Source organism: Colletotrichum lupini, chromosome 7 (genome assembly GCF_023278565.1).
Source record: "Colletotrichum lupini chromosome 7, complete sequence".
NCBI lineage: Eukaryota > Fungi > Ascomycota > Sordariomycetes > Glomerellales > Glomerellaceae > Colletotrichum > Colletotrichum lupini.
Genome location: NC_064680.1, coordinates 782675 through 796985, shown reverse-complemented (window position 1 = coordinate 796985; position 14311 = coordinate 782675). Strand labels below are relative to the sequence as shown.

Sequence of the window (14311 nt, the reverse complement as noted above, 5' to 3'; positions counted from 1 at the left end):
AATACCCCCCTTTGAAATTAGAAAGTTCCGGTGAGGGTCACCATGCGGTGGAGATTCCAGGGCAGCAAAGTCACGGCAAGCGCAAGGCTGAGGAGGATATTGTCGGCATGGCGCAAAAGACAAGGACGGGTTCTTAATTTTCGACGGATATGACCCGGTGACCCTTGTTCGCGTGCGTAGAGAATTTGAAATGCGGCTGGCTTGTCACTTGGACAGTATGCGACACATCATCTCGTTCAATATCGCCGAACATGGCAATTGCCAAGCTCTCAGCCCTTGAAGGATGCCATTCCCGCATTTCCGACCAAACAGCTGACAGCTCTTTACTACGTGGACCACCCGGGGAACTTATCACACGCAAATCCATGTGGGGATATACCCGAGTAAAGCAGCGATGCCCTGCGCTGAGAGGCTCACATGTGAGTTGAGGGCTGTCAGAAGTCTCATAGACTGGCTGACTCGCTGGCCTGTTGGAAAGATCGCCGGCTGACAGGACTTTCGGTGTGATTCCGACATGTACTTGTACACCTGAGAAGGGAGATGGGAAGATAAGACAGCGGAAACGACGGGCCGGATTATAAGCCCCAAGATGACTCGAGAGCCTTAAAAAGCACCGACAAAAGTTTAAAGAGTCAAGTCTGGTCACATAAATAAGACTTGACAGAGTCTTGAGGGCACTTGGTTGAACTGGGTACCGCGAATCATTCCCTAAGATATGGATTCGGGTGGGCCTATTGTGGGCGCCTTCAAGATAGAAGTGCCCGCTGCAGAATCCACCGCAGAAAGTGAGACGGGCCAGGCCGTTCGGACTACCCCCGCAGCATTTGCAAAGTCTTACAACGTCGTGAAGCTTGATACCGGCTGATTCCCCGAGTCCAAGAAGAATTCTAGACCTTGAGGTTCAAGATAGTTCAACAGAATCGTCGCAACAGTAGAGCATTTGCACGGCGAATTAGGACCTCAGATCGATCGCCGCCCACATGTCCTCGTAATTAGGCGATTGTGGAGACCATTTGATGAGTAAGAGTTCTCATTCATCATCCCTTCAGAGAGAGGATCTGGGACCTTCCGGATTGTTCCCGAGCTTAAAACGCCCAACTATTCGCGATGGAGAATACATGTACAGAGATACATTTTGTGCGCTTTTCTGGGGGTTTCGTTTGTTATTACTGGCTCTTCTCAAAACCTTTGAAGAGAATATGTGTAGCTCAAGCTATCGGACCCATTGCTGAGCTCTTAAGAACGTAGAAGGACGAAGTCCAAAAGCCAAGACCCAACTCTAGACTCTTGTTGTCGTTGTTCAAGACCAGATTCCTTCAGCTGCGCTCACCATCGTCTTTTCGCGGATGAATTTTCAAAAACTTTTCAGACTTGGCTTTGTGGATCAACTCTTCAAAGGCAGAGTTGAAAGAGTTCATACCACGGCCCCTGCCACGAGGGAACTGTAGATTGACTCTGAGATATCCTTCATGTCTAGCAGGCGGTAGAAATGCCTCGCGATTGCTTTCAGTTGGAGCAGTCTCTCACTATTTTATAGATCCATGGAATCTCATTCGAGGCACTGATCCTCGTTCGAACCTTTTTTCTATGTGTCTCATCGAGTCATCTCACAGTCAATCGACCCTAGGCCTGCAACATTTGATTTTGGAATTGTCGACACGGCTCTGTCAGCGAATAAATACAATGACCATGCAGCCTAAACCAGGGTCCTCCTGGATATCAGCTGCTATGTCTCTGAAGTAGGTTTGTGTCTATGAACTTTACGATAGAGAACTGATGGTCTTAGCATGCCTGATTATCTCGCAGAATCGAGAGAAGCCGAACAGTCATCCGATTACTCCCAGAGTCGGTCCAACAAGCGAGAACGTCTCGAATCTTGTCCTGGTTCTCCCCAGCAGCCAATCCCCAAGGTGATGGGCCTTCGTTCACTGAAACACGGTTGTATCAGACTTGAACTGACAACGAACACAGAGACTCAGAACTGAAGAGCCTAAGAAAGAGGAGTCTCCGTTGTTGTGAGTCCAGATTACATCCAAACATCTCTGAACTCGAGAATCACACTGACATCGTTGTAAACAAAAGCCGGCTTCCGCCCGAATTACGAAACGAGATATATCGGATCGCTTTCATCCGTTCGACCGTTACGATCACCGCTAAGGCGGTCTATGGCTATACCTGTAGCCGTTCTAGATTCCGCTGGAAGCGCAAGAATGTGCGACATCATGATTCATGGAGAACAACCGAGTACTTGCCGGTTGCCTTTCTCAGAGCCTGCAAGCAAGTTCATGCCGAAGCGCGGGCGATTCTGTACACCAACTACTTCGATGTGCAAGATATGGAGACACTCGTCGTTTGGTTGAAAGACTTGGGGACCAATACTGCCTGCCTACGAACCATTGTACTCCAGACTGAGCCTCAGGGATGGTTGCCGTCATCAACTTCAAGCAGATACCGGACTCAGCAGACCCGTTATCGAGAACTGTGTCGTAGGGCTGCGAGGATGTTAGCTACTGCCGAAAATCTCCAGACTCTGCGGATGCAGTATTGTTACAATCTTACATGTATGATTGCTGGCCCGGCTCCGAGGGGAACTTTCAAGCGACCTGGACCTGTTTCTGGTTGGATCGGCATCGCGCGTCGGGTTGCGGAGGTATTGTACCATGATTTTCGGTCGGTGTACTCCAAAGGTCTGTCCCGTGGCCACAGTCCGGAAAGGCTGTGTCATATTTTACAAGTTAGCCGGAATAACTGGTGGTGTTATCGGCACGCATCGAGTCCGCAGAAACTTAATGCTAAAGAGGCAAGAGAGGCTGAAGAGGAGGTTATAGAACATCTAAGGCTGCTGCTGAGGAGAAACCTCGAAACTCGCCTGGGATATCGAGCTTGAAGAAGATTCATAATTACCAAGCAGCAAGTCGCCGCACTTGAAATCCGACCTAGGCTGGCCTCAAGGAAGCCAATGGCATGTAGGAAGCAGAGGTGGTGCTACAATTGAAAGATAAGACTAGGTGACTAGAGTCATGATGGCTTTATCTGTTCCGAAGTTGTCTTGAATGATACCGAGTATTTTCATTACGGTCTGCAGCTTGAAATGATACAGTCTCACTCACTTCTTTTCCATTTAAAACAACGTCATCGATGAAGCCGTTTCGGCGTCTCTCCTTTCACAATCAAATCTTTGTCTTGCAGCTCGAACGCGCGCCCAGGTGAAGCACGATGCAAGGTCGCCATAAGGAAGAAAAGGCAGCAAGGAGAACTTTCTTCAGTCTCAAGTACCTTTCAGGCAGCAAATTAATAGAGATGGACTTTTCATTTATATCAAAGCGGCAATTCATTACTACTCAGCAGAAATTTGCCATCTACGGCCTTCAGTTCGACGCAGCCTTACAAGCATCAAGCCGTCCAAGTTAGTAACTGGTTACCAATGATTTCACGTTGACTATCAGCTGACTTTCCAAACTAACATCCAGAGACAAGGACTGCATTTCATCTCCTCAACTCTCGCCGATATGGCCTCGTTGCCGGTCGTCTCAATCTCGACCGGTGGGATCCAACGACGGGACAGCCAGGATTCAAACACCTTGCCGGACAGGGTCTGTCTGAGTTCTTTCCTGCGTATGAAATTAAACGATTGCCGATCTTGACTGACATGCCAGATAGAATGCGCATGATAACGGTTCTGGGCCGAGACGCTTTTCCTTTCTGTGAGTTCTGCAGCTCGGGCTTTTGTGTAATTGGTTGCCAATATCGCTAATACTGAAGCACAACAGATACCTGCCTGGGGAGATTCGAAACAGCATATACACACTTGTTCTATCCCCCCCAGATCCGATTTATATCATTGACAGTCTTGTCTCTACCGATATACCCTCGAAACGATTTCCGTTTCGAAGGAAAGGTCTCGGACAATGCTATCTTAGGTGCCGTTTTAGCTTATCGATGCTTCGTACTTGCAAAAAAGTGTTGTCTGAAGCACGTGGCATCGCCTACTACCAAACATTCGAATTTTGGGATGAAGACGCGCTTTTCGTCTGGCTACGCGACATTGGCCCGTACAACAGATCACATCTCTGCGGGATTGTCTTATATGAACTGCGCACTTGTCCAGACACGGTTACCCACAATATGGTAATGAGTCGCATCGCTGCAATGCTTGATAACTCTCCGAATCTCAAGAAAATCGAGGTGGTCGTTATTAGATTCGACGGCGTGATCGACTTCAGCAAGCGGCTCAAGCTTCACAGAGATGGACAGCCAAAGCTGCTGGTCACTGAAGCCCGGCACATAGCTGAATGGGCAGCGCACATACCCATTCAAATCAATCAAACAAATAAGTCAAACAAATAGTCAAATATAGGATTTTCAGCAAGTCAAACAATCAAATATTCTAGCCCGTATATTTGATATATTTGATCAAATCTAGAATCTAAGGGTGGGCCCGAATATACCAATAATATACTAAGAAATTACGGAAAAAAAAGGGGCCGCCCGGACCCGGATTCGAACACCGGACCTCCGGAATTAAAGTGGACCCGCTCTAAAAAATTCGGCGTCTTCGGCGCCGTATCTACTACACTATTTACACCTCTAAGGTGCTCTTACCCCTACTCTATTCTATGATAACTAATCAGTTAAATCAATCAAATATTTGTTAAATTTATTAAATAATTAAATATGGCGCGAGAAATGAGCCAAACAATCAAATATGAACGTCATATTTGATTTGTTTGTATGGGTATAAGCGCTGTGAATGGGTGTTCTCATTCTTCCGCCCCCTCCTGTGTAGTCCTTCCTTCCGCAATGGGGATCCTCAGCGGTTATCTTCCTTGTTGGCGCTTGACATGCATGCTTATTGGCTCTACGGGCAAAAGGCTGATTTTCATCGATCGAATTGGACAAAAGAGATGGCGGACGAAGCAGACGCCTCATTCTCTGAGCATCTGGAGCTGCTGCTCGAGAGAAGTCGGAAGAAGAATCTCCGTCGTCGCCAAAAGAAGCTTCAACGACTCGGCTGATGTATTGACCCCACGAAAGGTCCATCACTTGAGGTGGTCACAATGTACTCATCAAGATTGAAATAGAGCCGGAGTTTGATTGAAAGAGGTCAGAGACAGGTATGCTGGTAGCCCTGGCACATCGTCGAAAGAGCTAGGCCCTCGGTTGGCTGACCTCGATGAGCATCGGGGCGACCAGTTTTGGTCAGGTGACACTCGGTGAAGCCACAGATAGTTCAGGCCGTCACGAAGAACCAACAGTACCGTGGTTTAACAAGACGGTTTTCTTGGGGCGTTTCATGTGTATTTTGAATAGAACTTTAATCTGCAGTTATCAAGTGTCTCAAACTCTCCGTCTTCTTCGGAATCTACCTACCTTATGACCTTGATGGATTTCACTGGATGTGTTGCTAAAGATGGTCCGACTCATCAAGTCGTCTGAGCCAACCTACTACCTGCCCTCGCTACTCTATAGTCGGAAAGTGGAATGTCAAGGACTGTGTCGTAGCGGGGAACGCCGCCAGAGAGTTTGCCTGCTTGAACAGAACGCGACCTCGAATTTCGTAATATTCCATGCATTTCTATACCTGAGGCTGGTAAAGAGTCAAGGGGTTTCGAAGGCTTCCTATGGTAAGAGCCGAGATCTGTCTCGAATCTTTAGTTCTTGATGCTTTTTGCCAGTGGTAGGATGCAGGTAGTCCCATGCGGTTGGACGACCGCGCGGGTGACAACAGCCACACACTCGCAATGGTGCGCGCGCGAAATAGAAAATCTTTTTCTCGCCGTTTGTAGAAGAAAAGCTTTCCCTCTTGAAACACCACGCAGGCATCAATTAATGACTGGAAGACAAATTCTGCAAAGACCGACGCCTACCTGAGCTGGGTAAGTCAGATGAAACGGGAGCCCGACAACATTTGAACGTCCGCTTTACATCCCCTGACCCATTGGTTTCTAGGCAATATCTTCACCCATGAGCTGCAAAACCTCGCGCAAAACGAAGGCTAGACTTCGGGGAGTCAAGAAGCTTCGCAAGGTACGGCCCTCTTCGCACAAAATTCAGAAGCCACAACGGCGAGGTGTGTGGTCCCCAAGTTAATAGTCGTCTAGCAATCCCAGAATACAGCACGTTACTTCAAACCATTTCGGTTTTTGTATGCGTCCTAAAAAGCTTGGTCATCAGACGTCAACGACTGACTTTGCCCTGCAGGGACTTGCCCTCTGAGCTTCGCAACAAGGTCTATGAATTTGCTCTTATCTGCTGCGATGCTATCTCAATCACCAGAATCCTTCACAAGGAAGGATGTACCAGTGGAAGAAAGCTCGCCATCCTTCACCATCGAAATTGTAGACTAGCGAGCCGAGACACGCATCCCGTTGCCGAGCTCTTTCAGACTTGCAAAAAGATTCGTCACGAGACGTCGTTCATGTTGTACAACAGCAACGCCTTTGGATTTGAGGATGTTCCGACACTGATACTATGGCTCGAAACGATTGGACCCGCAAACCGAACCGTCTTGCGGAGCCTTATGATTGAGGGGGATTGCTGCTACGGACAAGCCTCTATAACATCATGGTTGGATCCGTTGCATATATACGACCCAAGCCCCTCGTTCCTGATGGCTCCCTTCCGCGACCCATACCGAGAATTGACAGCCAGAATCGGCGACCTTCTATCAGAGTCGATGCTTCTCGAAGCTCTGTGCTTGCCGTGCGGCTACAGCTTCTGGAGGCTTCCCGTTCTGACACTTCGGCGGCGCGATCCATATCCAGTGCCCTGGCCAACCCATATTGCGCGCCGCATCGCAGAGACTCTGTTCAAAGATTTTCAAGGCTTCTTCGAGAAGCGCCTTCTATTCGACGCAGACACGGAAAAGCTTTCCAACGTCATCAAGGTCAATGTCATCTGCAGAAAAGACCGCAACAAAACGTGGAGTCCAGCGGTAAAGGATGTCTTGACCAAGATAGAGGAAGGGGCAGGACACTTAAACTTATTACTCAGGCACCTTCAACACATACAAGTCGGAGGCAAGCCATGACAATTCTACCTCCATGAGATTATGTAGCAGGATAGGGTACACACTTAACTATAGAAGGAGTGGACGGTCGAAGGATCTTTCGAAGGTAACGAGATTTCTTTGCTGAATCAGGCCAGATATTTGTAACAGGCGGTAAACTACCGCAAAGGCTTCTTTAGCATAGGAGATCGGTTATCTATGTATGTGTTAGGCCTCGCTAGTTAGGCCTCGTCGGTTAAGGGATAGCTTAGGGGGTATAAAGAGGGGGACTAAGTAATAAAGGAGCAGCTTAGGTATATATAGAGCGCTAGTAGTATACCTCGAGGGAAGGGTAGATTTTAATAATTCCTCTTTTAGACCTTAATAGTAATTAGCTTTTATAAGCTTCTTCCCTATATCGCAGACCTATTAATAGTCTAAAATCTCTATTTATAAAGAGGACTAGGCCGGAAGCTTAAAATACTAATAAGAACGAGACGTAGTAAGAGAGCGTAGTTAGCGCTATAATAATAAGAAAAAGACGACCCTTTTCTATCGGACCCCCTAGAGTTACCTCCTCCTTAGTAAACGATATAAAAACAAAGCGCGGCAGGACTATTAACGTAGCGGCGACGTAAAAAGACCGCATTATTAAAAATATTAACGAATTTTAAATAAAATAGCGAACCTCCTACCCTTACTTACTAATACTTAAACTAAACGATAAGTAATAGGCTAGTAAAACTATAGGAATAAGAACGATAATTAAAGAAAGAAATCCTTATTATAACGTACGAAGACTGCTTATATAAAAGACGAGTAGATTTAGAACGCTTACGAAGCTCTTTAAATAGCCCGGCCCTTGTGCTAAGGGCTACGGTTTTAGCTATAGTAGCCTCGGACGTTAGCTTCGACGTAAATAGAAACGTAAACCCCCGGACTAAGGATAGTTTAATAAATAAAGCTATTAGGCCTCGCCGGTTAGGCCTCGTTAGTTAAGGGATAGCTTAGGGGGGTATAAAGAGGGGGACTAAGTAATAAAGGAGCAGCTTAGGCATATATAGAGCGCTAGTAGTATACCTCGAGGGAAGGGCAGATTTTAGTAATTCCTCTTTTAAACCTTAATAATAGTTAGCCTCTATAAGCTTCTTCCCTATATTATATACTTATTAATAATCTAAAATTTCTATTTACGAAAGGGACTAGGCTAGAAGCTTAAAATACTAATAAGAACGAGACGTAATAAGAGAGCGTAGTTAGCGCTATAATAATAAGAAAAAAACGACTCTTTTTTATTAGACCCCTTAGAGTCGCCTCCTTCTTAGTAAACGATATAAGAACGAAGCGTAATAGAACTATTAATATAGCGGCGACGTAAAAGGACCGTATTACTAAGAGTATTAACGAATTTTAAATAAAATAGCGAACCTCTTACCCTTATTTACTAATACCTAAACCGAATAATAAGTAATAGGCTAATAGAACTATAAGAATAAGAACGATAATTAGAAAAAGAAATCCTTATTATAATATACGAAAAGCGCTTATATAAAAGACGAGTAAATTTAGAACGCTTATAGAGCTCTTTAAATAGCCCGGCCCCTGCGCTAAGGGCTACGGTCTTAGCTATAGTAGCCTCGGACGTTAGCTTTAATATAAATAGAAACGTAAACCCCCGGACTAAGGATAGTTCGATAAGCAAAGCCGTACTTAAAGTGCTACTCGAGCGACGATAAAGCGATGAGTTTGTACTACCTAAGCCCCTATTTACTAGCTCCCTCCCGACTTAAATAAGCGCCGTAAGCGGAACGTTTATATTTAGACCGCTATCCCTCTTTAACTTATTATATGCTAATAAATCGGCATGGGATCTATAGAGCTTCCTCTTTAACTATTATTATTGCTTCGACTTATAGGCTTAATAAATAAGAATAGACCGTAATAAAATAACGTATATAGTTAGCTACCTAAGTAGTAGTATAAAAACCTCCTAAATATATTATATTTTTAACCGCTAAAGGACCCCCGGTTTTATAATAAACTAGGTTATATAAGAAGAACTAAAGACCTTTTTATAAAATAACCTATCTAATCCCGCTAACTAAGGAATAGTAGCGAGTATATAACTAAATAACGCCTCGTAAGGCTAAAAAAAGAAAGTTAACGAGTTCGTTAGCTATATTAATAAGCTCGAGATAGAATTAGAATATATCCCGATAGAGAAATAGAGGATCTCTATACTAATAAATAAGCTACGGCCCGAACTACGCCTCGTAATAATATCGTAAATAGAACTTTCGTAAACTTACCTATAGCTAGTATTATTAATAAGACGTATCGAATAATCCTCGCTATCGGTAGGGAGCTTACGAACGTCCCTTAGGTAATATTCTAACTTAAACTCGAACGAGCTAATAGGAAAATACCGGGGCGCTAATAAGTTAAATACGTAAGGAACACGCCGTAACTTACTTAGTAAGGATATTACGTACTATAATTATAAAGAGACTAGCTATATTATAAGGGATTACCTATAACTACGAGAGTAGTATTAATAGTACTATAACTACGGTAAAACTAAGTACCTTACTAATAGCTACCCGAGCGTTATATACCGTAGATATAACTAAAAGGGGCATAAGGCCGCTAGCTATTAATTAGACCTTACCCTAGCTAAGTAGCGCGGACTAATAACAAGCTCAAATACTATCCTAATAAGAAAAGTAGCTAGCGATTAATAAGGGCAGTACTTAGACGTCCCGACCTATATATACTTAAACTACGCATAAGAGAAGCTAAGTACCTTTATTAATTTAGAAGTAAAAGGGAACGTAGTTAGTATCGGGCTACTTAATAGCTTTAACGCTAATCTACGAATTTACCTATCGCTATAACTAGTAAACGTCGAGGGTAAATAAATAGAGATACTAAAAAGCTACTACCTACGGCTTCGAATTACTAATAGCGACTACGTAATAAAGACATAGCTATATTACTTCGTAATAGCTAATATTACGGCACCTACGCTTATCCTTAGTTTCCCTTAGCTAGAGGATATCGACCCGCTAATTAGTTAGAAATAAAAGAAGTAATAGTATCTAATTTATAAATAATATATCCGCTTAGACGCCCTAAAAAAGGGGCTACTAAACGACTTAGTTTTAATAATACTCGCGCATATCGTAATTAACCTAGCTATAGATAATAACGTAATACTAATAAGTATAGCTAAGGACTAAAAACTACGTTACTAAGACTTTAACGACTTATTCTTAAAAAAGAAGGCTATCTTATTACTAAATAGAGCACCGTACGACTATTATATCGAGCTAAATAACGCGGCGCCTATCCCTTAAGGACCTATTTACTTATTATCGAACTATAAGCTCGAGATCCTATACGACTATTTAATAAAAATAAAGGCTAAGGGCTAAATACGCCCCTCTATAAGCTTAGTAAGAGCACCTATCCTCTTTATACTTAAAAAAGGAGGAGAGCTATAACTTTACGTTAATTATAGAGCGATTAATAAGATTATATAGAAAAATAGAACGCCGCTATTACTAATTAGAGAGATACTAAATAGACTATTTAATACCTCTATTTTTATAAAGCTAGACCTTAAGAACGCGTACTACTATATATATATAGCCGAGGGCGATAAGTAGAAGACGGCTTTTTATACTAAATACGGGTAGTTCGAGTACCTAGTCGTACTTTTTAAGCTAACTAACGCGCCCGCGACTTTCTAAGCACATATTAATAACGTTCTAAGCGGCCTAATTAATACCGTCTATATTATATACCTAGATAATATCTTAATATATAGTAACGACTACGTAGTATATAAAGAGTACGTACGTAGCGTACTATAAAAACTACGGTAATAGAACCTATATCTAAACGGTAGTAAATACGAGTTTTATATATCGTATATAGGATTCTTAGGGTATATTATATCTAACAAAAGTATAAAAATAGAACCCGTACGTACCGAAGCTATAGCGAATTAGCTATTTCTAAAGAGCGTTAAAAATATATAGACGTTCTTTAGATTTACGGGGTTCTACTATAGATTTATTAATAACTATACTAAAATAACGGCACCTCTAATAGACTTACTAAGGAAAGCAAAACTAAGATAATTAAAGCTACTAATACTAGCTATAGAGTCGTTTAAAAAGCTACTAGTAATATTTACTAACGCACTAATACTATAACATTTCGACCCTACCTTACCTATACGGTTATAAATAGACGCTTCGGCTCGAGCTATTAGCTTAGTAATTACGTAATTATTTAAGGGTAATTAGTACTTAATTACTTATAAGTCAAGGAAATTAATAAATACGGAGAGCCGCTACGGTATAAAAAACGCGGAGCTACTAATTATTATAAACGTACTAAGGAACTAGCGATACTACCTCGTTTATAGCTAAGATTAGGTTATAGTATTTATAAATTATTTTAACCTATAGTTCTTAAATATAAAAAAGAGACTAAACGGGAGATAGCTACGCTAGCTAGACGAACTCGTAGCGTTTAATATTAAAATTAGGTTTAAGCTAAGTATAAAGAACCTAGCGGATAGACTATTATAAAGACCTAATTACGGTAAAAGTAATAACGATAGTTGAGCGGAGGAGCTATTATTAAAAATAAGGGAAGGCTTTTATAACGTTAGAAATATATAAAAGCCCCTTAGAGTCGTAGTAATAAAGTATATAAGGACGAGCCGTAGGAGCGGCTCTTAAGTAAAAAGGATAATAAATATTCTAAAAGCGGAACTAGTAATAATATAAAGAAATAAGTAAAAGAGATTAGGAGCTCTGGCTCGAGGGAACTCTAAAGAATACTTTAAGAGGTATAACGGGGCTACGAGCCTAGGGTATTAGAGTTATAGTATAGTACTTAAAGAGTTACTTAAGCTTATTATTAGAACTATAAATCGTAAGCTACTTATTTTATAAGACTTTAACGTAATAAGAGTACTTAAAATAGTATTTAATAAGGAAGGGTTATTAATAATAAGTCGATTACGGGCTACTTAATAAGAGGACGCTTTTATAAAAGATAAGTAATAAATTAAAAAGAACCGACGGCCTTGCTTAGTTAAGAAAAAGTAATAATAGAGCTAGGTATACGACTCTAGAGGGTTATTATATTACGGCGGCCGTGCCTATATACTACTATATAAGGGGCTAAGGAGGGAGGTTATCGAAGTATATTACAATACGCTTACGGCGGGATATTATAACGTAAAGCGGATAATAGCGCTACTAAAACGCTACTATTACTAAAATAGAGTAAGTAAGGATATAAAAAGTTATATTAATACTTATATAATATACTAGCGGACGAAGCCTCGTTATTATAAGCTATATAGCTTACTATGCTCCCTACTTACCCCGGTTAGGCTATAGTAAGAAATATCGCTAGACTTTATTACGGGCTTACTTATATTAACTACGCTAATCGGGAGGCGCCCCTATAATATAATACTCGTCGTAATAGACCGATTTACGAAGTATAGCGTCTATATTACTACGAGGACGACCCTTATAACTTAAAGATTTATAAACCTCTTATTTATAAAGATCTTTACTAAGTTTAGAATACCTAAAAAGATCGTCTCTAATAAGGGGTCGTTATTTATAAGTAAGTTTTAGACTTATTTCTATTACTTTTTAGTAATAAAGAGGCGTCTTAATACCGCGTTCTACTTATAGATAGACGGTTAAATAGAATAGTAAAACTAATACTTAGAGTAATACTTTTATTACTTCTATACTTAGGACTAATCGGATTAAGTATAGCGTCTTTACCTAGCCGAGTTTATATATAATAACGCCTAGTACTTAGTATTCCGTAAAGCGCTTACTAAGGCCCTACTCGGGTTCTTATTTACGTACCCTATATTAATCTTAATAAGGACTCGAGATAGTATATAAAATATCTTAGCTAAGGAGCGTACGGCCCGATTATAAGCTAATTAAAAAGCTCTATAATACCTTATATAAAAAGTACGCGAGACGTATAAGCAATAAGCTAATAAAGCTAAGATAGATATATTATATAAAATAAGTAACTAGGTACTACTATTAAAAAAGAATATTAAGAGGTAGCGTCCTAGCTAAAAGTTAGCTAATAAGTATCTAGGCCTATTTAAAATTAAATTAATAATTAGAACGGCGGGGGTCGCTTATTAACTAGACGTACTAACGTAGTATAAAATATACGATATATTCTATATATTTTTACTCGAGCTATATTAATACCGCGAGGAAGCCCCTTAGAAGCCCTTACTTATTAAGAATATAAATAGGGAGCTACTTTATAAAATAAAAAATATTATATAATATAGAGGGCTAAAGAGGAGGCGATAATACCTAATCCGGTAGAAGGGATATAGTAGCGACGAAGATATATAAGAACTAGCTAGGCATATCGAAAACGTAGCGTTAATTAGTATATATAAAGAACGAGTTTTAATTAAGTAGTGCGCCCTAGCTCTTAAGGAGCTTAATAACGTAGCAAACTAGTTATTAATAACGAAAAAAGGGGGCTATATAGCTATAACTAAGTAGCGTAAACGCGCTAATTACTAACCGTTTTCCTAATCTTTACGACGCGCAAAAGGACCGCCCTTATCCGTAAAGGGACCGCCCTTATATATAAAAGGGCCGCCTTAGCTATTATCCTAGGGGTCGTTATAAAAGAAATAATCTCCTTACTATTAATAAATTTATAACTAATTAGCTACGAATACGGAGCATAAGCAGGGCGACTATATACTAGTTAGAATATTATTAGAGCGGCGCACTTTATTATAAATAGTACGAAGTAATACGATTATAATATCGTCGCGGGACGAAGACGTAATATAAAAAGAGCTTATAACTATTTTATTATTGTTATTATTAATAACGGGGGTCGAGCGGGCCTCTTTACTAGCGCGCTTAAACGCCCTCTGCGTATTACTAATAGCGATTTAATAAGTCTATTAGAGCTATAGAATAATATTAGCGACCCGAGTAGTAGTAATAATAGAGCGATAATAGAGTAATAAACCTCTAAATTATAAACGTCGCTATTAAAGGCGAGTATAGTACTTTAAAAAGTTCGTATTATAGATTTTGCGGACTTAGGGACTTAAGACGCTATTAGTATAATACTTAGAAAAAATAATAGAGTAGTAATAATACTAAGTACTTACCGTATTTTTATAAGAATAGTTCTGCGCGGCGTACTTAATATAACGTACGCTAAATCCTAGAGAAGTATAAGATAAAAGAGCGAACTAGGGGCTATAAATTACCGACC

The 14311-nt window shown here is 41.0% G+C and overlaps 3 protein-coding genes across 3 annotated transcripts; all 3 read left to right on the top strand.

Moving 5' to 3' along the window:
- Nucleotides 1-1587: 1587 nt before the first annotated feature.
- CLUP02_13284 (uncharacterized protein) lies at nt 1588-2887 on the top strand (the record flags this gene model as incomplete). Its single annotated transcript, XM_049292227.1, has 4 exons — nt 1588-1739; nt 1787-1910; nt 1972-2015; nt 2083-2887. 4 exons carry the CDS (start codon nt 1588-1590, stop codon nt 2885-2887), a joined length of 1125 nt encoding a protein of 374 aa, XP_049149373.1.
- Nucleotides 2888-3300: 413 nt separating this feature from the next.
- Nucleotides 3301-5015, top strand: CLUP02_13283 (uncharacterized protein; the record flags this gene model as incomplete). The annotated part of the gene is made up of 4 exons (XM_049292226.1): nt 3301-3407; nt 3473-3593; nt 3961-4295; nt 4754-5015. 4 exons carry the CDS (start codon nt 3301-3303, stop codon nt 5013-5015), a joined length of 825 nt encoding a protein of 274 aa, XP_049149372.1.
- Nucleotides 5016-6418: 1403 nt separating this feature from the next.
- Nucleotides 6419-7030, top strand: CLUP02_13282 (uncharacterized protein; the record flags this gene model as incomplete). The annotated part of the gene is made up of 1 exon (XM_049292225.1): nt 6419-7030. One exon carries the CDS (start codon nt 6419-6421, stop codon nt 7028-7030), a length of 612 nt encoding a protein of 203 aa, XP_049149371.1.
- Nucleotides 7031-14311: the final 7281 nt, after the last annotated feature.